The sequence below is a fragment of the Amyelois transitella genome, chromosome 10 (genome assembly GCF_032362555.1).
Source record: "Amyelois transitella isolate CPQ chromosome 10, ilAmyTran1.1, whole genome shotgun sequence".
Classification (NCBI taxonomy): Eukaryota; Metazoa; Arthropoda; class Insecta; order Lepidoptera; family Pyralidae; genus Amyelois; species Amyelois transitella.
Genome location: NC_083513.1, coordinates 2,830,494 through 2,856,841, shown reverse-complemented (window position 1 = coordinate 2,856,841; position 26,348 = coordinate 2,830,494). Strand labels below are relative to the sequence as shown.

General features: G+C 36.6%; 1 protein-coding gene across 1 annotated transcript in view; it reads left to right on the top strand.

The window, feature by feature from the left end:
* The window catches only part of LOC106136503 (progestin and adipoQ receptor family member 4), a 46,398-nt gene extending 22,251 nt beyond the window's left edge, over window positions 1–24,147 (top strand). The window contains exons 2-6 of the mRNA XM_060946321.1: window positions 617–838; window positions 11,328–11,431; window positions 12,430–12,567; window positions 23,388–23,528; window positions 23,995–24,147. Of these exons, the coding sequence (XP_060802304.1) occupies window positions 617–838; window positions 11,328–11,431; window positions 12,430–12,567; window positions 23,388–23,528; window positions 23,995–24,060 (671 nt within the window). The 3' untranslated portion in view covers window positions 24,061–24,147. The remainder of the gene's footprint in view (window positions 1–616; window positions 839–11,327; window positions 11,432–12,429; window positions 12,568–23,387; window positions 23,529–23,994) is intronic.
* The last annotated feature ends 2,201 nt before the right edge of the window (window positions 24,148–26,348 follow it).

Sequence of the window (26,348 nt, the reverse complement as noted above, 5' to 3'; positions counted from 1 at the left end):
ATACTAGTCATAGTTACACACAAATATTCCTAAGTATACAGAAATAACTTATCGCGTGCAATATTTTACGCTGAAGCCGGAATGCCTTCATAACAGTTGGGGATCCCGCACGGCATGAAACGCGTTCAAATATTTTCAGCCATTGAGCGCTTCCCGCTGAATTTAAAGTGGATTCCCCTTTACTTCTGCAATGCCCTATCATTCTAGCATTTCTAGGTTAGAATACCGGTCACGTAGGGCCGTTTTGCGCGGAATTTATTTTCTATTGTGAATAAGCTACTTTATCAATACTTCTGATTTAAGCAAATAATACTAACATTACATTTCACATCTTTGTCTCTTACGGAGTAGACAGTGCCAATAGTCTCGAAAAGACTGAAAGGCCACCTTTAGCTGGATGGCTGTTGGAATTAGGAAAACGATTCTGGACAGTTGCTGTTGCTCCGCCAAACGCTAGTAGGAAAAATTCCAAGTTTAAAGCTTTTTCTATTATTGACTTTTACTATTTGCGCGGGAATGGAACTACTGGGGTCCTCGGTTGCTTATAGAGCCGTTATGTATGTCTCTTCATTCTGAACTAAATCTGTCATTACAACAGCAAAAACCATTGTTTCAGGTGTATCCCTCGTATACATGATGGCAGTCCTGCCTGGCCTGCTGCCGTGGGGCAGCGGCGGCCGCTCGTGGTTCCTGTGCCTGTGCCACCTCCTCGGGGCCCTGGCGCCCTGGTGCGGCTCCTTCCTCTACCACCTGTTCATGAACCATGACCGCGGGGAGGTGCTGTACCATAGGCTGCTGCAGCTCGACATGCTGGGTATTTGGGTCAGCCAGAGTATAGGTAAGTTTATCTTAGAACAATCAGCCGTTGACGAATCTGGTAGGAATTTGATGAAGATAGCCCATGGTTAAAATTTACAGATTCAAATGTTTTTATAATGCTTAAAGCTACTCCAGTACCCTTCGCGTGCCTTTTAATTCAAATACAAACACTAAACGGAATGTGGATATCACATAATGTTTTTTTTATTTATCATTATTGGCCAAGTGTTTAACAGGTATTTAACAACCAATATATATCGACCACAAAAGTATGAACTTATCTCAGTAACTTAAAGTGCAAAAACATTTTTACTCAATTCGCATTTAAATTTTCAAAACTTTCGCGCTTGTTCTTAAAGTAAAGAGGCCATGAAAGCAAAATGCAGTGATTACGTTCAACATTGTGGCCGGGGAGGTCGGTGCATATCTGCGGCAGATCGCGAGATAGCATGAAGGTTGCACGCTAACTTCACCATCGATTCACGTGCAACCCTGAACTTCGCCCAACTGTTCCAATCTGAAGCTAGGAAACTTTTATGGCTTAAAGTTATTACATTGCGCAGTTTATGAATAGAAGCTCTATTTGCCTGTTTTTCGGGGAGAAAAAGCCAACTAAAATTAATTTAAAATTAAAGCACACACACACAGCACAAAATATATAATGAAACACAAAGAGGCAATGCGACCAACATTTTGAAGGTTTGATCAATTTGTAGGTACTTTCATATTAATTAGATTTCTGATCCTGTAAAGCAATTAATCAATTTAGAAAACTTTTCGATCCCTGATAATACACACATCATGTTAAATCATGTATCACAAGCATACATCAAACATGAACTAAACTTAACTTCAAACCAACGCCGACAGCTATATGATCATGTAGTCATGTGTAGCTTCGTAAGTAAATTCAATCAGTCATGCCAATTTCTAATTTCCCGAAGTTGAGTGAGTCATTCGTCCGTTGATTGGGCTTCGTAGGCTGAACCTTTTCTAAAGGATGCCAGTTTGCGAACACGACGAATTGATTTCTTCAATTACCAAATTTCTTCGAAACATTGAATAGTTGAACATGTACAGTTGCTGCAGATAAAACAGGTGATGATATGTCTATTTATAAATCTTAGTTTATGAACTTGCGATACTTTGAAATCGATATGAATATATAAATATTGACGAAGACGAAGGAAAAGACTTATAAACTTGGGATTCTTCTTTTAGGCGATGGGCTAGCAACCTATCTCTATTTAAATTTCAATTCCATCATTAAGCCATACAGCTTAATGTTACCTTTCAATCTTTCCGAGACTGTAGGTTCTGTTTATTCGGTAGAGCTTAAAGACTAATGACTGACATGATGATAATTCTATTTTTTTTTCTTCTTTAATTTAAATATATATTTTTATTCTTGTTGTAACTACAATCAAATCTTAGAGCTGAGATGTGTTACATTCAGCAAACAAACACATATTAATATATTAACCTTGTATAGTTGTATGTTTATTAAACCCTCGTAACTAGCATAATGTTTACACAGCAGCATCGTTGTCAGCTTAGCAAATTGGATTTTCAGCCTGGCTGGCCGATTGTAGCGGACACCGGGTATAGCCGGCGGCTAACTGACGGCAACATGTAATACTGTGTTAATTATCTAGATTAAACACATAATATAAGCCTATTGTTATTTAAATACAAATATTTTACTGGATTTGTGGGAGGTAAACGATAAATTGAATTAAATTTACTACTAAACGAACTTCATATTTACTTTAAATTGGTATTAAAATTAAACGCATTTCGTTAAATTATGTTTTATGAACAACTTGACAAAAATGTTACACATTTGTTGAGCTGCGATTAAATTTATTCAATGATCCAGAGTTTGTCTAATGTAGCTATATTCAGCCTTTTTTGTTATTAAAAATAATAAGTGACGACATATTTATAGGCATTGTTAAAAAAATTTTTTTACATGCTAATATATTTGTCGTTTCTAATAGTTGATTATTGTAATCCAGTCCTCAAAGGCAGACATGTCAAGTAGTACTATTACATAGAGATATTTTTATCGTATGGTACATTAGTTATAATATAGTTAGATATTGTAAAGATCTTTTGAATTTCGTAAATTTGAATGGAACCGCCACTCCGTGACGATGGTTTCATTGAATTCCCTAATTGGATGTGTTCTGCTCGTAAATAGAACTTGACTTTAGGCGTCTCATTCATTGATCCTGTTAATGGTACCATATGTAAAACTTCAAGAGAAAGATCCCATCTCTCATTCACTAAAAGCATCTTAATAGAAAATTACTTAACCGAAAGCCGACCCGAGGGTTCGCATTACCTAATTAACAAATCCTTGACAGGGTCAGATGTAATCCAGGTCTGGCTTATTTTTATCCAAAGAATAAAGTTTAATATTGGAATTCTAATTAAGAAGTTAAATAATAGATTTAGTAGCTGTGATAAAAAAAATTGTAACTAAATAATCCATTTAGGTAGACACACACAAATGAAATAGATGCAGACTATGTGGTGCATATTTCATTTGTGAAGCTATGTGTGTAATCCTGTTATCAATATTGGTTTAAGCGACTTTGCTTTTATACTTTAAACCAAAATAAGTACCATCTTAAAATTTCGTCTACAGACCAACCGTCATCACGGGTATAACTCCAACCCTTTAGAGGCCACGTCTGCAATAAAATGTTTCAGAGCAAAGTAAGTGAAAATTATTTCATTTTACGGCGCGAACCGTTGCCGGTGTATTTCAGCCTCCTTTGTTGTGTTTTACTGAAAGTGTAAAGAACGCGCGTATTGTGCTGGAAGCATTTTTAATAAAGAATTCACATGCCTATTTTACTGCTTTTTTTTTCTCTGTTCATACGTATTGCTAATTAGGTATATTATATAATTACAATATTAAAGGTGCAAGTTCATTGTCATCGTCTATCTGTATGAAACTACATAAATGATCTTACTAATGCAGTTTTATTTCGATGTTTGGCGATACCTCAACGAAATAAAAAACTGTAGATTGTTATTCAAAGGGTACGTTTTACTATTTTCACCGTGGTAGCATGTAGGAATCTTCTAGATAATGTTGAACCTCTCGTGGCTGGTCTGGTATATAACATTCGGAGCGGCTTCGAGAGAGGCAACGAACGAAATCTAAGAAACCAGGATGGTGTTTAGAATTTTTATTTTAAAACCAAGAATGGTCTTTATATTAACAGATAAAGGCGATCATTCGGCGGTGGCATGGCTACACGAACCGTTACCTGTATCGTAAGCCCTCCTAAATAGGGGTTAAGTGCTACAGAACTAAAAGCCACTATAAAGGTTTTATAGGGAGTCAAGATAGGGTGCACTGTTAAAGAGCAAACGCGAGAACAGGGCACTCTTTCCATGATTAGGCTTTGAATGTTGGTGGAGCCATGGCTGGTGATGGGATAGTGATACGTTTTGCAAATACGACATTTTTCATTGCAGAACAAATCTAACCAACACAACATTAACTATTGGCTCTGTCTAAAATTACAAACAATGCATAGGCGGTCTTATTGCTTATAGCGATTTCTTTTCGACAACCAGTGGAAAGAGAATAATAAAATACATATCTAACTTTGATCGATATGACTCATGCATGAAGATCGCTATGTACAGTAATGATACGAATCTTCTTAAAAAGAACATATTAGCTAAGTTTATTTTATCCCATAAGCAATCACTTAGTTCGAGGTAAATATTGACCAAACTGATGAAAATGTGTTTCTTCCGTTTCAGCCGGATTGGATTCCCGGCAAATGTTTGAAGAAAAATAATATTGCATTAGTACGGCCTTTGTGGTAACATCCAGGAAAACACGTTGTAGGTAGTTGTTGTTTGCTTATTGTTATCAAAACGGGATTGCCGCGGGTTTGTTTGCTTGAATTAACAACTGTTTGTACGTATCTAGCGTTGGCATATTACGCTTTTAGATAAGATTTATTAAGGTAATCTGTGATTTTAACCACTGAAAAAAATAACCTGCAATGTTCTATCTGAATATGAGATGCACAATCACACATGCACATGTATAATCTTAGGCAAATTTGCGGTATTCAATGTGAATTTAGTGAAAACCGATGAAACACTGAAATGAAAAGAATTTATTTTTGACATAAATACAAATGAATTTATTGAAAATAAAAAGTACTTAGGATACTTTAAAAAATTTACAGTCATCCTACAGAAAACCATACAAATTCTTAAAAACAAACCCTTGCTGGTCAAGTTTCTCTGCAGGCGACTGAACCTGTATAAATATTATATAACACGTGGTCCAGCGTCTTTCCGAAGACGTATACAAAGACCTCACATCTTTCCACTTGCCACGATCCTTGAAAATTCTAAATTTTTGCTACCACATTCATCAATCTCTTCGTGGTGCTTAAACGAAGAGATTGATGATATTAATAGATCAAAAAGAGTTATAGATCGTAAATGTTCGTGGTCACAGAACTAGAAATGTAATTTCTCGTCGCAAGGGCGCAAAAGTCACCTCATCATTTGTCACGGCGGTCAGCCCCAGCAGGTTCGGGGCATCGCCCGCTGTCGATCACAGCCTCCGCTCCCATTTATTTTGTTTTTATCCCTACAATACCTAATGAGAGTTTTATAACTTCGAGTTGTGAGCTGGGAGTAATGACATCAGACTGTTGAAGTCACGAATTTAAATTATAAAATGTTTGATTACACGTGCTAACTTGTACGTTATATAGGTACCTTTTTTCTGTCCTCAGAACAAAATTTCGCTTGCTTGAAATAATTTTGAAAAAGGTAAAGTTATAGCTTACCTTTACCTACCTCTTGCTGTACAACTTACTATAATGTAATAATCTTTATTTCTATTTCTGCTTAACTTAACATGCCTTGAAATATTTGTCAAAAGAAAATTTGCCTGCACTGGAAATCGAACTGAATACCTAAACGTCGCCTATCAAGCATCTCATCTACTGCGCCATGGCGGTCGTAATTATGTTTCGTTACACGTATAAAACGTACATATGTTCTGATGCATCTAACATTGAGAACTAACTCTGTATATACTTTATTTATGTAATTAATTGGAAATTGTAACGCATTCTTAATGCTTTTTATGTGCGCTGCCTCTTTGATTATGAATTTTTCTCTTAATTTTGGTTGACTGAAAGAAATCCCGATTGGGATAAGTGCGATTGTTCATATTCTTCTAAATGTAATGACAGGGCGGTAGCTAGTCTTAAATATGGATAGATAATATGTAATTGGTATTTGAAAAACATCATCATGCAACAATTGATCACGACAAGTTGAAAGACGTATCGTAAGCCTAGCTCTCCGGGAAAGAGGCGTGAGCAAGAATCGCCCATTTTACAAGCCTTGGCGTCACGCTAAGAAGCTCATATCTCATATCAAAGCAATAAGACATGAGGGCATTCAAGTCGAAGCGACTAGAAAATATTCCTGTTTTGTCTATGAGAGCTAGTCGGGGACTCTAGTCTGGGAGCAGAACGTCACTCTTGCACCACAAATGTCAGTAGGCCGACTGGGAACTGGGTCACCTTATTAAAAGGGAACACTCGTAGCGCTTTGAGCGACCTGCCGCTTTTAGCATTTTTGAAATGCTCTACCACTGAATTCAAAGGCATCATAAGCAGATAAAGTATGGATCCGAATAATACTCGCGTTGACACGAAACTGTACTTTAACGAGCTATAGCTATGGCTGTAATGAAGAAAGACAATGATTAAGTACTGCAATCGGGGTCTAAAGTGAGTGAATGGAAATAAAATGCATATCTGACGTTTAAAGGAGTATTATGATCATATGTTATCTTTAATCAAAGCTGGATGAAATCACTTTCTTCAGCTTCCTCAAAAAATTCATGTTACTATGAGGTTATAGTTGACATGATTTCAAAAGTACATTTTATGAGCTAATAAAATAAAATAAAGAAATGGTGGAAAACGAATGAGATTTAGTAAACAGAACTCAGCTTCGTCTGGATTGCATTGTTCAAATTTCAATGACCTGTGCCGTACCTATTATATTGTGTGGTAATTATTTTAAAATTCCCTCTATAAGATTTTCAGTAAGCTCCTAAAAACAAAGCGCCAGAGAAGATTATTATGACCTCGAATCATGAAATATTTACAGTTAATTTAGAGTTCTCGAAACAGAATAATAGTGTAATATGTAACAAAAGTGAGGCAGCTGGTAGTTATTCAGTATTAAAGGATTATCTTTTACCGTCTCTGAAGCTTAAAGTGAATTATTTCTCAACCGACCGATTTGGAAATAATAAATATTTAAACTACACACATATGTCGCTTCTCATACTTAATCTTTACTATAAATATATGCGGACTGTGTAAATATACACAAACTGTGCTAGATTGGTATAAATCACGTAGTTATTACTGGTCTCCCCATGAGGCTAGGCCGAGCTGATAGCCTGTTATCGCGGTCGGCAGCCACCCTAATCACAGTTTATAATGAATTTATACCAGTTTATAAGAGTATAAACTTACAAAGTTACGACTAGGTGTATTCTTACGAACAATAAGTACATTAGGTACTTTAACTCGTAAGTGGGAGGGCGAGAAATTGGAGCAGTTGTTGTTGGCAACTTCCAAGCACTTTTCATTTAACTTTGCCAAAAGAGTAAGCTTTGATTCAATGAAAATGAGAACGGTTGTTTTTCTGCGGACCCGTAATTTTCAGTTTATTTTATCGCGCTACTTGACCCATATTACGTCTACTTAAAATGGGTGCATTTGCTGTGAACTTTGATTATAAAAAAGGTATGTACTAATACAAGAAACCTGTCAAGAAAGTACTTATGAGTCGTCTTAAAAAAAAAGGTATGATGAAGGGATGAGCGAATGAAGTTGAGGGCTTTCTAGAGATAAGTGGTCATCGGCTTTTATTAGCGTTCTATTGAGACATACTTCTGCTGTGATTCAACCGAGTAGCTCTTACCGTGTACACCTTTGTAAATGTAACTTTGATGAACCCCACTGTTCATACCAACATATAATCACGTCTTTATCCCTTTTGGGGTAGACAGATCTAACAATCTGGAAAAGATTAAAAGGCCGCCTTTAGTTGTATAGCTTAATGATGGGATTATATTCAAATAGTTACAGGTTGCTAGCCTATATTAAGTTGGAAGCTAGTTAATTTGCCTTCGCCTTGAATGACTATTAGGCACAGTCTGCACTAGAAGAGAAGCAGCTGGCACAAGCTACGATTTTTCCCCGTAGTCGCCTTTTACGACGTTAGGACATAGAAATGAGATGGAGAGGTGCTAATCTACCGGGAAACATATTTGATTTAGGAACAGTGGGGAGTGTTCCTACATCAAAAACAGCTATCCAAGGTTGATTATTGTAGATAGAATCTAATAGTGATCGATATGCTGGGGGAAGCAATCACGCTGTCAATTTGTGTTTCGGAACTTGGAACAGACCGAGGCAGGCGCGGCGCTGCGGCAGGCCAGTGAAAGGTCGTACAACAGCATACATGACTGTGCTGGTTTCAAGGAATCTAATATACGCATTGCTAACAAACAATGTGCACAATCATGTTAGCAACTCGAAGGACACGATATAATTATTTAAGTTTACTTTAAGTAATTCATTTTTTTTATAATATTATTCTGTCTGTTATTTCACTTCAGTTAGTTTGAACACTAACCGATGCTCTTACGGTGAGGGAAATCATCGTGACTTGTACACATTCAGGCAACTGGATGGGTAATCATACGATCCAATACGGGATTAGGCTTTCTTCTACCAAACCGTTTACACACTACACACGCATACTACATCATTTTGGGATTGCAATAATTGCTAACCGGACGCAGAAGACAGACCGATTATGACCTAATTTACTTTTTTATGCTTATTTTAAATTAAGATACTAATATGAATATGTTATCACATAAAGTACAAGCATCCACAGTACCTATACATTTCTATTCCTGTATTAATTTGTCTGATTAACAGTCACGTAGGTATATCATCCACTTTTTGATTATTGCAAAGAGTTGCCGCCCTGTCATTTAGCCCTATAAATGACTCGAATTCGGCCCGATATTAGCCCGGCCCAAGTCAAAGGTTAGTAGGAAAAATAGCTCAGTTAAGGTGTCTCCACAGCCCAATGCAGTCACACCCACGCCCTACAAAATGAAGTAATTCTTTATTGATTTTTTTTAAGAAAGAATACTGCTGGTTCCTCGGAATTTGCAACAAAATTGTAAAGTAACACATTCACTAAAAAAAAAACGTTTTATTTTTTTAAGTTTTCGCCATTTCGATGTTTTATAGTTTATTATTGATATTATTATCTTGTTTTGATAAAATTGTGTAAATAACAATTTTACATTATTTATTTAATCAATTATACTAAACGTAGGCAGATTAGTAGGCAGATTCTTGATATAAATAATTTTAAGTTTGTTTAGTTCCTGAGAAATACAAAAATCGTTCTATATGAGGTAGGCTTTACAAGGCGCGAGATCTATTCTTGTTGAGAGGGTAGGGCCAGACAGAAACGTGGAGTCACAGCTAAATTATTACCAGAAGACATATTTAGATGTGTGAAATGTGCCGTGTGGTTCCCGGCACCAATACAAAAAAGAATAGGATCCATCTCTTTCCCATGAATGTCGTAAAAGGCGACTAAGGGATAGACTTACAAACTTAGGATATTTTTTAGGCGATGGGCTAGCAACCTGTCACTATTTGAATCTCAATACTATCATTAAGCCAAATAGCTGAACGTGGCCTATCAGTCTTTACAAGACTGTTGGCTCTACCCCACAAGGGATATAGACGTAACCACATGTTTGTTTGTATGTTTGTATTATGCCCGCAACTCAGCCCACGTAAACCTATTTATTTCCCATTTACGTGCGAATTTCAGATTATGCTAGGCACACAAATCCCTACATTTTCCGAGGAACAACCATACCAAAAGCCACCTTCGGATAAAAAAATCTTTTTCATTAAAATATTTTTTGTTTAAATAAATACAAAGATCAATAAATAAACATAAACCTATACTGATATATGTTAGATAAACCCAACAATCTTTAAATACTTGAAGGCGACGTTCAGTTTTATACCACGCTTTTTACTCTTTCACGCAAAAGCAACTGTACCGGTTTGGATTAAAATGGGCTACAATTTACAGGCAAAGACACGGGCGGACGGTAGTAAACTCTAAATGTGACGTCTGAGTAGGGATAGCAAGCGGAGGCTTTATCAGATTTATGATGAGCCAAATAAATCCACTTAACCTCATGCATTCAACATGTACATAAAGAACTAACCCCTTTTTATCTGACCTAAAAATATATCAGAAAGGTTCTTTGGTTTATTTATAAGGTGGTCGGGCTTGCCTGGCGATAGCCTGGCCATTCTTCACTAGGTATAAACTATGTATGTGCATATTGGAAAGGTTTAGTAGGTATAAGAAAGATAGGTGCTGTATTGACTGTATTCTACAGAAGTAAAGTTATTTTAACGTAATAACTCTAAAACAATGTAATCTTTTTCACTATCTTCGAGTTATAGCAGAAATGCCGTATGGTTTTCGGCACTAAAGAATCGAATCACTCCATATCTTTCCCATGGATGTTGTAAAAGGCAACTAAGGGATAGGATTATAAACTTGGGATTCCTCTTGTAGGCGATGGGCTAACAACCTCTCACAGAGCAAGCGGAATGCCGCCTTCAATCTTTTTGAAGATATTGGCTCTGCTAACCCCGTAAGGGACACAAAATGTGGCGGTAATAATAAATAAACAATAAGTGGAAATTCCCTCGGGAAGATGGGTTGTATTATTTTAAAATAATTCTATAAAATACCACTTATTACACGCTAACTGAACTAGAGCTCGGTAGGTCGGGAAAGGATCATTAAAATCTTATTTATCACCTTTATTTGTGTAGGCATATTGGCAGGCTAATATCACTAATGCCCCAAGTTTGATTCGTATCGTGCTGAACACCATTAAGAGCGACTACTTTTGGATATTTGACTAATGATGAGACACATGTTGGCATTATTGTAATTTAAAAAAAAAGATAAATTACATAATTAAATATCTTTTAAAACCTAATCAAGACCATATGGGTTTGTTTCTAAAACAAGTACCAGGTATTTCTTTAGAAGCCTATTTATTCTTCCATGTTGGCCAAGTAAACTAGTGACAAAATGTTTCGCGAATTTAATACTTGGCCAATTTCTTCACAAATATAAATGCGCGAGCTTCATAAGATAACCACATTGGCAGTTTATTTCTACTCCATCAGGTTGGTACATTTCTTTTGGGAAGTTACAAATAAAATGTGTGAACTTGTGGCCTTTCTAATGTACATTCAGGTGCAGATTATCCTGATCCCTACTTTTAAACTAAAGTTAGGCTTAACGGCCTCCGACACTAAGTACACTAATTTATATTTTGTCAACAGGAGCGATTCCGATGGTGACGGCGACCGTGTACTGTGCGCCGGCGCTGCTGCGGTACACTGCGCTCGCTGTCTACTGCCTCGGCAGCCTACTTGGCCTATATAAGGTAAGGGACAAAAGGTAATTTTAACAGATTGGCTAAGACTTGTCACTATCTAAATTCCATCATTTTAACTATTTAGGCAAACGTAGTCTTCAAGTCTGTTTGAGAATTATAGGACTATCCCCGTAAGGGTTGATATGTTTGCATATGTATGTAATTTATTTGTAGTTAGTTTTGTTTTAAAGATAAAGTTTTAGAAACATTTTCCTGCATAATTTTCTTTAAATAAATATATTTATATATATTTTTATTGGTAATATATTTACAGTAACATGGTCTATGTATATATATCGAAATAAGTTCAATTTCTGTCTAATAGACACTTTATTTAACCTGTGATACCAATACTCTTGTCGTATCAAGTTACACTAAAATGAAAGCTTAAAAGCTCGAAGCTTTTACTGGATCAGCTTAACACGGCGCAGTCGTTGAGCCATGAGCTTTTACAGTTTACACTGACCATTGCGACTTTCTGAATGTAAGGACGTATATATTACCACTAGCTTGTTCCTTCGCAACTTAGAATTACTATCCGTTTATACAAACATATCATTTGAGATATATTCTTTTAAATTATTTTTTTAAGAATAGGATCACTCTGTCTCTTTCCCGTAGAAGTTGGAAAAGACAACCGAAGGAATAAACTCTTACACCTAATGCAACATTTATTGACCTTAGTTTGTTTTCGTTGCCATAATATTTGAATCATTAAGGCTAAGTAATTACCTGACTTACCTCCTCCCCAGAGGGCCTGGAGATGGGGGGTGGGGACGGCATATTTTGTGGTGGTTTTAACATGTAATTCTTATTATAAAGAGGAAATATTTTGTTTCTACTCACTAAACTCAAAAATTTTGCACAGAGTTTGACTAGACCCTCCAAAAGTAACAAAAGGCTCTTCTTTTCGGGAATTCCTACGGAAGTGAAAGTAAGAAAAGCTGCGGGCAGAGTTCTGACCAGATATTATGTTGAGTCGTTTTTAATATGATGGTATTTTACAGGCGATGCGCGCGTGGTCTCCGTGGGAGCGACGCCTCTGCTTCGCCGCGCCGTTCTGCATGCGCGTGCTGCTGGCCGGCGCGCGCGCAGCCCGGCTTGGCGGCGGCGACCCGCACGCCATACTGCATGTCTTCCTACAGGTACAAATTATTATAGTAGTGCATTTTTTTTATGAATAACATGTTTTGTTTCAGAATATTAGGATAGCCTATTTATAAATTTTTCTTATCCCTAAGGTCGGGCCAGAATAAGCGGTTTTCTTTGATCAATCGTATTGATTTTTAACGCATGTGTTTTAGCAGTACCTAAGTAATTCGTTAACATCTTAATATACAATTAATGCACTGACTGGCTGACGTATCAACACATAGCCTATAGACATAACCTCTGGAGTCTAGACATTTGATATTTCATACCTATATAGGGTCCTTTTGTAGTTTAAAGTGCACTAAAAGAGGAGTCCTTACGGGAACAAAAATTATCAATGAACGCGGGCGAAGCCACAAGTATACTCTAGTTCTCGTAGGTATATTTCAAAGGTTGATCTGGTGATTTAGTCTGGAAATTAAAGGAAAATATAATGCAACAAAACCAAACATGCCTGAACCAGATACTTAATTTATACGAGTATAAATACTTTAATAACTTCCATTTTGTTATCAAAGACCTTCAATTAATTCTTCCATCCTTGCCAACACGAGTGCAGTGCAACTAATCGGAAAATACGAGGACAGTGTGGCGAGCGTCTCCCCGCTGGTATTTATAGGAGCCATAAATATTGGCGATACAAACTGTTTGGTAGAGCGGGTGCAGTGAATCCGACCTTTATTGAACGCATTGTCACACTAGATGATACGGCCTGTATTTAGAGTGCACAGAGATAAGTTTGGCCTAATTATAGCTCAACTGCTGATGATTTATTTATAAAGTATCGGTTTAGCGCTATAAATATTGGTGATACAAAGTGTTTGGTGGTGCTTTATGGGTGTAGTGAGTCCCCGCGTCTATTGAATTTATTGTCACACTAAATTAAACAACCTGTATTTTTTGATCGCACAAATATGGCCTATATTTATTAGCTTGTCTGTTGCGAAGCATGATGAGTTTTATATAGGTATATGTGATATGGGTAAGATCGTTAGTCAGCAAGAAATATCTAACAAAATATTGTGGCCTTGTCATCAATTTGTTAAACGAGGCCCCTCGCGTATACATCCCCAATAGTAACGGCTATAATATCTACATAAAAAGTTAAATTAAATTAATGTCTCTTTTAACTGAATTAATATTTTTCTTAATTTTCAAATCGTCTGTGTACTGACTGTACAAATCGGGAAATGGAAAAAAAAATCCTAACTAAGTAACATTCATTATTACAAGTGGTATTTGTAAAACAGCTAACTTTGATTATTTCGCATAAAAATAAGCACAGTATTTCAGGCTGCAATGACCCAGCAAAGCCGATGTATTTGAAGCGCCTTAGAGAGCCACCTACACAGTAAGGGTAGGCGGGTTCAAATTGATGACTCTATTTGCAGAGGTTCGTTCCTGTGGGAAATAAATTTGAATAATAAGTGAATTAAATTTTTCCGGTTATACAATCAAGTCAATGACTTTTTGATGAACTGTAGGTACATGAAAATCATACTTCTTCCCGGAGTGGTAGGCAGAGACCATATCTTGTCACTTGTTACGATCCCTGATCACTTTTCATAAATACATTCAGTCAGAAAAGTATCGGGAATGGATTATTTATTTATGGTTCCAAATTCAAATTTTTGTTTTTTTTGTTGTTGTTAGATTGGCACAACTGTTTTCCATTTTGGCGCGGAGTTTGAGTTGCATCTGTTGTTTACATTAAATACAGTGCTATTTTTAGTTATATCATATCTAGTGTGTATTGCTAATTTCATAATGGATAAAAACATCGAACAAAGAGTTTGTCTTAAATTTTGCATTGCCAATGGAATATCGTGTTCGGAGTCACTGAAAATGTTACAGAAGGCTTACGGTGAATCGACTTTATCAAAAACTCGTGCTTATGAGTGGTACAAAGCGTTCAAAAGCGGTCGAGATGTGATGGAAGATTTGCCTCGCTCTGGTAGGCCATCAACGTCTGCAACTGAAGTTAACATCGCAAAAGTGAAGGAAATAGTGACTGAAAATCCTCATTCAACTTTGAGAGAGATAGCCACCGAACTTTCTGTATCTCACGAGTCGATCCGTACCATTTTAACTAATAATTTGGGTGTGAAACATGTTGCCGCTCGGCTAGTCCCAAAAGACCTGAATTTTTTTCAAAAACTCAATCGCATGAGAGTCGCTGAGGACATGCTAGAACGAGTCAATTCCGACCCAACATTCATGAAACGCATTGTTACTGGTGACGAGACGTGGGTTTACGAGTTTGACATGCAAACTAGTCAACAAGCTTCGGAGTGGTGCCTTCCAACTGAACCGAAACCGAAAAAACCACGCCAAAGTCGTTCAAAAGTCAAAGTCATGTTGACTGTTTTCTTTGACTATCGCGGTGTTGTGCACTCGGAATTCTTGCCGGAAGGTCAAACGGTAAATAAGGAATATTATTTGAGTGTTATGCGGCGTTTAAGAGAGCAAATCCGACGAAAAAGGCCAGATTTGTGGAAAGAAAATTCTTGGATTTTGCACCATGATAATGCACCTTCGCACAAGGCCATCATTGTGAACGAATTTTTAACCAAACACTCAACAAATACCATCGAGCAACCACCATATTCACCAGATATGGCTCCAGGCGACTTTTTTCTTTTTCCTAAACTTAAATTACCACTTCGTGGCACCCGTTTTCAATCGGTAGAAGACATAAAAGAGAATTCGCGGCGAGAACTGACCTCAATTCCGGAAACAGCGTTTAAAAAATGTTTTGATGATTGGATTATTCGTTGGCGTAAGTGTATCGTTTCTAAAGGAGCATATTTTGAAGGTAATAAAATAAATTTGGATGAATAACAAACAGTTTGTGTATTATTGATCTTTTCCTGCTACTTTCTTGACAGAGTAGTATGTACATTTTCTAAGTTAGAATGAATCCATGTTGGATATTATTTTTTTATTTTACAAACACATCAATATCGATTTATTTGCCTATAAATAAAGTTAACAATGCATTTATTGCCTCCGTGTCCAATATTTCCTTTCTATTCAAATCACCTACATGCGCTGACGCTGACTGCTCACGTCATCACACATCCATGGAATTATGTTTAACAACCGGATTCACCTCCACATGCGATTATTAATTTAAACCAAACACTAAACTATATCTAGGACACCATTTACGCACTATGCTACCTATTTTTAAACTAAAATCGACTTGAATAAAATGATTAGTTGTTTAAAACACATAACAATTACAATTTATGTAGAACGCGATCGCAGTGTAGTTTGTTCCGCCGCTTCTTCTACACATGCGCTTTGGAAGCGGTAGTAGTTATAATTAGATTTAAGAGATGTGACGTCAATAAGTGATACCTTGTATCCAATTTTGAAAATAAATCTATTCTATTCTATTGTTTATAAAGTATATTAAGTTATAAGGTGAAATTGTTCGGTACGTATGTAGGTAAATATTATTTCTTGAATTTATATCTTTACAGTAGCGGTTTACAGTCTTACAGATAGATGAATGGGTATTCATATATGTGTAAGACTGTTAACCACTGCACCAATTCCTACATATAATATATTTATATACATATAATATATGATGATACCTGAATTTAGGTAGTTCACGTACCTAGTACCAGTGATTTATTTAACTACATGTATCACAAACACATGCCCACTTATATAAATCACTTAAGTGTGCAAACTCCTTGCTTCCTCTTCTACCGCAAACTTTTCCACGAGATATCACACCTATATTAACTTACCTACTTGTTCTATTTTTGGTAATCGTCGTTTAAAAACACATTGAGTTTTTGTGATATCTGCTTAAATCTTGTAAACAATAGTTTATTTTTAACACGTACAGATTATTGTTTGGGACTTCATTCCCAATTTGTCGTTTGGTTTTGGAACATAAAATTAAATTGTTTTGAAAATGAATTTATCTTTTTTTGAAATGAAAACACCACAAGAGGTACCTATAATAAAAAGAAAACTGAGGCAAAGGCACCTAGCACCTGGAGGCTAGTGTTTTCAGTTCAGGGTCGGCTTTTGTGCGGCGGACTTGAGGCGGGACGTGACCCGGAATGGTTTCATAACTTTATGGCTTCAGCCGCTGGAAATACCAGCTGGGGTCAAACTTAATGTTAAAAATTAATATTTAATCAGAGCATATAAAGATCGGAATACACACACACAAAATCACGTCTACATACTACTCTGTCAAGAAAGTAGCAGGAAAAGATCAATAATACACAAACTGTTTGTTATTCATCCAAATTTATTTTATCACCTTCAAAATATGCTCCTTCAGAAACGATACACTTACGCCAACGAATAATCCCATCATCAAAACATTTTTTAAACGCTGTTTCCGGAATTGAGGTCAGTTCTCGCCGCGAATTCTCTTTTATGTCTTCTACCGATTGAAAACGGGTGCCACGAAGTGGTAATTTGAGTTTAGGAAAAAGAAAAAAGTCGCCTGGAGCCATATCTGGTGAATATGGTGGTTGCTCGATGGTATTTGTTGAGTGTTTGGTTAAAAATTCGTTCACAATGATGGCCTTGTGCGAAGGTGCATTATCATGGTGCAAAATCCAAGAATTTTCTTTCCACAAATCTGGCCTTTTTCGTCGGATTTGCTCTCTTAAACGCCGCATAACACTCAAATAATATTCCTTATTTACCGTTTGACCTTCCGGCAAGAATTCCGAGTGCACAACACCGCGATAGTCAAAGAAAACAGTCAACATGACTTTGACTTTTGAACGACTTTGGCGTGGTTTTTTCGGTTTCGGTTCAGTTGGAAGGCACCACTCCGAAGCTTGTTGACTAGTTTGCATGTCAAACTCGTAAACCCACGTCTCGTCACCAGTAACAATGCGTTTCATGAATGTTGGGTCGGAATTGACTCGTTCTAGCATGTCCTCAGCGACTCTCATGCGATTGAGTTTTTGAAAAAAATTCAGGTCTTTTGGGACTAGCCGAGCGGCAACATGTTTCATACCCAAATTATTAGTTAAAATGGTACGGATCGACTCGTGAGATACAGAAAGTTCGGTGGCTATCTCTCTCAAAGTTGAATGAGGATTTTCAGTCACTATTTCCTTCACTTTTGCGATGTTAACTTCAGTTGCAGACGTTGATGGCCTACCAGAGCGAGGCAAATCTTCCATCACATCTCGACCGCTTTTGAACGCTTTGTACCACTCATAAGCACGAGTTTTTGATAAAGTCGATTCACCGTAAGCCTTCTGTAACATTTTCAGTGACTCCGAACACGATATTCCATTGGCAATGCAAAATTTAAGACAAACTCTTTGTTCGATGTTTTTATCCATTATGAAATTAGCAATACACACTAGATATGATATAACTAAAAATAGCACTGTATTTAATGTAAACAACAGATGCAACTCAAACTCCGCGCCAAAATGGAAAACAGTTGTGCCAATCTAACAACAACAAAAAAAAAAACAAAAATTTGAATTTGGAACCGTAAATAAATAATCCATTCCCGATACTTTTCTGACTGAATGTATATCCCTCGCGAGGTAGACAGAGCCAACAGTCCCGAAAAGACTGATTGGCCACGATCAGCTGTTTGACTTTATGATAGAATTAAGATTCAAATAATGACAGGTTGCTAGCCCATCGCCTAAAAGAACAATCCCAAGTATATAATCCTGTCGGGTGGGTCTGGTGGGGCTTAGAGAGAGAAACGAATAACTTCACTGATTGAGATTTATTGCCAATAGAATAATTAAATTTGTACAATATATGTGCGTTACCGATCAAGACCACGAGACGACTGGGAACGGAGGGGATTCGATCGCCAGTCGCTCTACATAAAAATGCAATTCAGCAAGTTGCATGTCGCTACAATTCTATCCCTTAGTCGCGTTTTACGACATCTTTAGTAAAGAGATGGAGTGGTCTTATTCTTTTTTATATTGGTGCCGGAAACCACACGGCACCATAAATCGAAATAATCTAATATTATTCGAAAATTTGAAAACTTGTTCCCAAGTATATCCTGACTTCATACTATTAAAACAAGGAAAATAATGCTCCATTATATTATGACAGGTTGTAGCACTTTAAAATCACTCGACGCTGATTACGAAGAATTAGAAATAGCTGTTATCCTTATCCATCCAGTTAGTGTGTCAATAGTTTAACAAATACTTGATTTTCTAAATTAGAACACAACAGAAAATACCAGGTTAACAACTTCCTCAAACATTTTAAACATAATGCCTTAAAATCTTTTGGATATTTTAATTTAAGTATTACTCGTATTATTATTTTCCAATATATTGTCTATTATTTCCAATTTATTATATATCTTCCTACATTACAAAATTCCCTTAACGCAGTCAAAATTTTTGATCATAATAAAAAAAGAAGGCTTTTGTTGTTAGCCATTGCAAGTAATTGTATAACGTTTTCGCTCTTTCTTTTATAAAAACACCCACTTTCCAATTTTCAATAATGTATGTTTGTTTGTAATATCTTTATTGCACAGAAATTTACACAGTATAATTTTTTTTTATTCTTGGATTTTTTATAATTCATCAGCGTGACTCTCAATCGATAAAAATAATACTTAAATTTACTTATACTATTTTATTGCTCTAATCAGGGATAGTCTCCGAAAGGACATGTACAGATGGACAATATGGACAAATATGTAACCCTAAAAAGCACCCATGTCCCTTCAAAACCAACGATTATACAAAAAACTGAAACAAATGCGTTTATAATTTGTTTTTCTCTATCAGACCGACTGTGTCACGGAAACTTATCGTCATGTTGATCTACCACTATTGATTCATATACACTGCCCACGTTTGGGCGTATTCAAATAAATAAACACAAACTCTGATTGAAATCTCTATGTAAATAGGTATTTATGCGTACTGAGCCGCTGTCACACGCTGGCGTACACTTCAAAGGGAATCTAAGGAGTACTGTACGTTTAAGAAGTAGGTACCTATGTATATACAGTGAACTAGTATTATAAACAAATTCATAAAATTAATTTGAATCAGTCTTTGCCGATAAAATAAACTTACAAAATATTTTTTCTGTAATGTACAGAATAATGATATAATGGATAGAATACATTACAGAAGAATTCGTATTGTGTTTAATAAATAGTGTGTGCGCATAGATGTAGCACCTTAGCGCCCCCTGAGTATGTGTGTATAGGTTATATTTCTCAAAGAAATTATCCATTTATATTCACATCGCTATTGGCAAATGTAACATGGAAAATTACTCGTCTTCTCTTTCTCTTTGACAAAACATCGTCAATAAGTTAGCATTGCGCTACGACCGGTGCTACGCTTGAGCGCTACGAGCCACTAATTCTATGATGCAAAATTTTCAAAAACTTAAAAAGTACACTATTTTTCAGTTATTTTAATTATTGTATCATACTTCCTCATTATTATTCATAAATTAATTGTTTATTAGAACGCATCCTCAATGCTTTTTATGTTTTATGTGCGCTGCCTTTTTAATTATGGATTTTCCTTTATATTTTTGTTGACTTTAAGAATTCCTAATTGGGATAAGTCCGCCATTGTACATATTTTTCTAAATCCAATAACTATTTTGTAAACAAACTAACTTCTAAAAATGTTTATATTTATATATAAATAATAATATCAATAAAATAACCATTTAACACAAATATTATCTCACAGATGTATAGGGGAACATTTAAACCTACTAAAATAACTCCAAAGTGTAAAAATGAAATAAATTAACTTACTATTGAAATATTAATGTATTATTTCATCTAATTTTATATTCAGTTCTCTTTTGGAAAATTCCTTTAGCAGAGATAGGGCTAGACTATTAGCCGTGTCCAGACCAGAGTCCGGACATTGGCTTCATGCCTATCCATCTCCTGCTTTAGGAACTTTTCTAAATCCCCTAACTCTTCGCGTGGCTGTCGGTCTCAGAGTCGGGGCTGAAGTCTGTGTGGACCACAGCTGTGCCTCTTGTGGGGTTTCTGTTGATCGCCTAGGTCACCATGGTCTTGCCTGCTCCTCGGGTGCCGGCCGCCAATCCCGCCATGCTGCTCTCAATGACATCCTGAGACGGGCGCTTGTCAGCGCCGACGTCCCCGTGGCCCTTGAGCCCCAGATCGTGCGAGACGATGGCAAGCGCCCCGACGGGATGTCATTGATACCCTGGCGCATGGGTCGCGCGCTGGTCTGGGACGCCACTTGCGCAGATACGCTGGCGGCGTCCTACCTCCCTGCGACCAGTAAACAGGCTGGTGCGGCGGCGGACGCCCGAGAGCGCTTCAAGACCAATAAATACAGTTGTCTTGGCACCCAGTACGAGTTCGTACCGTTTGGTGTCGAGACACTTGGTCCTTGGGGCAAGGGCGCGCGGGAGCTCCACAAGGCGCTCAGCAAACGCCTGAGGGAGGCAACAGGAGACCCTCGCGCGGGCAGCTTTCTTGCGCAGCGTATTGCTATTGCAATACAGCGCGGGAATGCTGCCTGCGTGATGGGAACCCTTCCTAGGGGTCCAAATTTAAACAATAATGTATTTAGCTTGTAATTTAGAATAGTTTTTTTTTTTATTATTATTATAAAATAATTAATATTAGTTTAAATTATTTAATTAGGTATATTTATTTTTAGTACTTTTCTGATTAATTATAAACAATTGTATGTAACATTAGTATTCTTGGTATAAAGTTATTATGTAATTTGTTTAAAATGAATCCAATATTGGTTTCTGTGGGTTATCAATGAAATCATTTGGCAATTAGCGTTACGATATCCGACTGGCTTTATTCCAGCGTAAAGGGAGCAACGCGAGGATCGGATATCACAAATATAAAACAGAACAGAGATAAAATCTTGAAGATTTTTTTAATAATACCTTTTACTAAGAATTACATACATATATATAATCACGTCTTTATCTCTTTCGGGGAACGCAGATCCAACAGTTTTGGATAGATCTATGGCTTGGTCATGGACTGGGATTCAATTGAATTTTTATTGCATGCATGCATATACGCATGCATTAATGTAGATAATTCACGTCTTTATTAAATATTTGCCTTTTTGTCTAAGTAAACAGAGCCTATAGTTTCGAAAAGACTCGAATGCCTAAACACAGACACAGTTAAACTTACTACACTTACATAACAAAGTTATACAACTGCAACACGAAGCTTTATTTCTATAGTATCGATGATTTTTAACATCCTGGCCACAAGCCAATAGCTAGGGGATAATCTGGAACTGCTGGAGCCGGCAAGCTGACGGGGAAAACAAATGCGCTCCAATTACAGATTTCCGAGTTATCGTAAAAGATAACCTTGATTTTGGGTGCTCATATGTTTGTAGGGAGGTTAAGCGGACTCCGCTCCGCAGCATGGCAGCGAAAGGTGCAACTGGGAATACGCCAAGATAAGAGTGAGACGTACGTATATGTACGGGACATAAAGAATTATTAGGCTTACACCAAACAATAATTACTATTTGCCAAAAAAAGGTTACAATACATTGTGCTCGCCTAAATTGTTTTTTCTCTCTAATATTGTAAATGTTTTCTACTTTTGTTGTTATATGAAAATGTAGTGAGCGACAACCGACGTATCACTTATAACTTTGTTATTAACTTAAATATAATTACGACCACTATTATGACACGTTATTAAGCGAAAAATGTGCATCAGGTTTACGGAAATGTTTATTATTAAGCAAAAATTGAAGTGGCTGTGTTTATCGTTGGACATGTTTATTTTTAATATGCAGTGGGAGTCTCATTGGCATGGCAGACTCGACGTAAACAGATTATACAAGCAGCAGTGCGGGAACAGGGGCGTGATTGTATGGCTTCGCTACCCTTGCATAAATGCGCAATTAACTTTCCAACGCAAAATAACGATGGTGTAGAAATACCTTAATAACAGAATAAAACTTGATATGTACTACTCTTATTCACCAGCATGGCGTGGTGACACCACAAGTGGCATCGATTCATACAATTGTCATTAGCGATAGAGAACAAATTTTGAAACATAGTAATTATTCGCATTTTCTTGTTAATTATAAATGTAAATTATGGATGTTCTGTGTACTCTTTACTTTAGTGCTAGTGTCGTACACAGGGTACCGTTAATATGCATTAAGTATGTAGCATGTGGCACACAGCGGGAACTTGAATTAAGGATTCACGAGGTTATTTACATACGAGATATTGGTAACGAACCTGAGCTCATATTAAATCCGTTACAGGACGGTTACAGGGTGAATTCGGCTTTGACAAGTTTCATTTTTTTAAATTCGGTAAAAAGGTCACACTATCACATTTTCTACGTTAAAATCCTCAAATATTCCTAAACAAAAAAGCCTGGGCTCCTCACCAATTTTATAAGGCATATGTATATGTCTTGTCAAGTTACTTCATCGGAATCATATCGAAACTGAAGGGAGATAGAGAAATGATAAGATAACATAAGATACCTATTAAGCTTATTGCAATGTTTGTCACAACCCCGCCGAATGCCTCATCAGACTTTGAGTGATCCCAAATAAATCTGCCTACTCAAATGTTTTTGAATGTATGTTTTTAATGTTCCCACACAAAAACTACTGGATCGATAAAATGATATTTGGCACAGCGACAGATAAAGACTCACGGGAGTAAGGCCCTGCGCAAAAACATTTTGATTTGAAAGTGGCTAAAACGTTGGTGACACGGAAAATAATACTGTTACGTAAGATTTTAAGATTAGAATAAAAGACGTAACGTGGCGTTTCTCTTATTCCAGGATGCGGTGTCTCTGGGTGGCGGCGTGATCGGGGCCATGCACATCCCGGAGAAGTGGTTCCCAGGCTCCGTGGACCGCTGTCTCAACTCCCACAACATCATGCACGTGTTGGTGGTGCTCGCCGTCTACTCCATGCACCAGGTGATCACATAACACATTCATTTTTGGCACGAGGTTGATAGTCATCATTACAATCCAGGTTGTGGCAAGTCGGGTAATTACATGAAATCACTTCACTTTTCTGAGTTATGTACATAAGTTTGATCGCTAACCGAAGTTGAAAAGGGAACCTGCACATTTAGGTAACTGAATTTGAACCAATGTAAGCTAGTTTTCCCTGCAAAGGTTGCGAAGTTTAGTCGGGAGTCGTTTAAAAACAGCCCGAGATGCGCCTAAGACCATGTGGTCATATGCACCCCAGATTTAGAGAGGACGATGATCATTCCCGTCTGATCGTGATTATACTGGGAACGGTAGGATGCCTATGGAATAAATAACTGAGCATAACGACAGACAAAAGAATGATGATCATCTGAATCTATGAGGTAGAGATAGTTTTTTAAAAAGGAGAAGATGAGTTATATTTTTTAATGTTGTCGCCTTGCAGGTGACGACTCGCGACCTGGCGTGGATGGCGCGCGTGGACTGCCGCGCTCCGCTCCGCCAGCTCTGACGCCTGCGCCTGCACACGCCCCCCTCTCAACTTCGCTCCGTTCCACTCATCCTATGCTAAGCTTAAGTAGCATAAACGCAGCCCAAGTCAAGAGTTAAGACATCATGTTAAAAAATTTATTTGATAATTTTAGGTTATTTTGTACTCATTGTTTATATCAGCCATACCACTTTGTGAAATTGTAAATGTTTGCTTTAAATATTGGTGAATTTGCAATTACTCAGATATTTTTTCAATTAACAAGATACATTTACCATAAGTGCCGTGTGGTTCCCGGCACTATTACAAAAAAGAATAGGACCACTCCATCTCTTTCCCATGGATGTCGTAAAAGGCGACTAAGGGATAGGCTTATAAACTTAGGATTCCTCTTTTAGGCGATGGGCTAGCAACCTGTCACTTTTTGAATCTCGGTTCTATCATTAAGCCAAATAGCTGAACGTGGCCATTCAGTCTTTTCAAGACTGTTGGCTCTGTCTACCCCGCAAGGGATATAGACGTGATCATATGTATGTATGTATGTATGTATTTACCATAAGCATCCACGTTCAATGCGATCGGTCTTAACTTTATACTTGGAGTAGTGATGAGCTAACTACCTCGATTATGATAGGGGTAGATGCTCTTTTTAAATACAAATCTTATTACGTAATCGACCTCTCATACCAAAAATCTTTAACTTACCTACTTACTTCAAATCAAAATAAATATGATAAGTGATTGTCATCTTTATTTTCATTAAATAAACACCAATACAAATAATATCTATTTCACAGCTTTTGTATCCGTTACGTTACGAGTAAAAAGCGGCCTTACATTGAAGATGATTTGTAAACAAGTTTATTATCAACAAGGTGAGCTCGGACATTAGGTATATTCGGCCAATATTTGTGAAACGATAGATCTACATTCCACCGTGATTAGTTGCATTTTAGCGTAATAAAAACGATATAGCCCTAGATATTATCGTTAATTAGTATATACATAGGAATTCCGTGTAGGCTATTCAGTTTTTATGATTAATCCGTAAGACGGAAAATGGGATTTGCAAAACATCCTAAACCTTTTGTAAGCAACGTTGCAAGCAAACTCCAGTTTTACCTAGCTTAGATATTAATATTTAAAACAATCATAAAAAAATATAGTTACGAGTAAATAGTTATTGCTACTTTACAAGTAGATAATTGTATAAAAAATACATTTACTGTTCTTAGTGAGATTTAATTTTTATTCTACCAGTTTTGATGTGATATTACGTTTACGAGTATAGTGATTGCAGCGTTAATAGACTTTCATTGCTTCAATCACAACTTTGTCACTCGAGATGAAATGTTTTTACTTTACCGTGCACACGATTAATCAATCTATGTATTTATTTGTGTTTCTCTTTTCGCGTGTGAGTGAGAAAAATGTTATTTTGACTCGTCCTTTTCAGGAGAACTAGTAGCAATCTTAGAAATAATTATGATAATAATTTAAGACAAGTGAAAGTGACGGCAGACTAAATCAATGGGGATGTTTAGGATAGAACTATGCATATTCTTGTATAGAATTGGTCCCAGAATGGAAAACCCGATGTGTGGATTTCATATTTCTTAATCGATTACACATGTATTTTTTAATAAATGCACATAATAATCATCAAAATAATCATAAAAATTCTACATTGGTTGTTAATGTAGTGGACAATACGGCCTATGTACTTACGTTGATCTTTATATACCTAATCATAGATAGAAAACGTGTATGAGTATAAGAGCAGATAAACATAACTGAAAAAGAAATCGAAAATTGATAAAAGTAAAAGCTTCAAATCCTATAAATTAATACTGATTGCATATTTAGAAGTATTTGAATAGATTCAAATAGTGATACAAATATTGCTTTAAAATTTCCTTTGACGGCAGAGCAGAATTTGCCGGAAAGCTATTTTCCCTGGGGTTTAAAGAAGACAGAATTATATCCTGTCGGAATGGAATCACATGATACACATTATGTAAAAGTACCAGTCAATATGCTATAAAAACAACAATAATGACATTTTACTGGAAGGTGGCGAATAGTTAATAACGTTTAATGTAAAGTTAAGTTTCAAATACATTCAATAAATTTTTTGATGAAACTTATGTCTTAAGCTCTTTGTAGGCTCGCACTAGAGTAAGAAAACAATAAGACGTTCGTTAAATACCGTTTCACTCTACCCCTTCTAGGCAATAAGAAAAGCAAGCTTTAACTTCATTTCTTATTCATAATCTTCTTAAAATTTCTCCTTATGGAGATTTATTAAC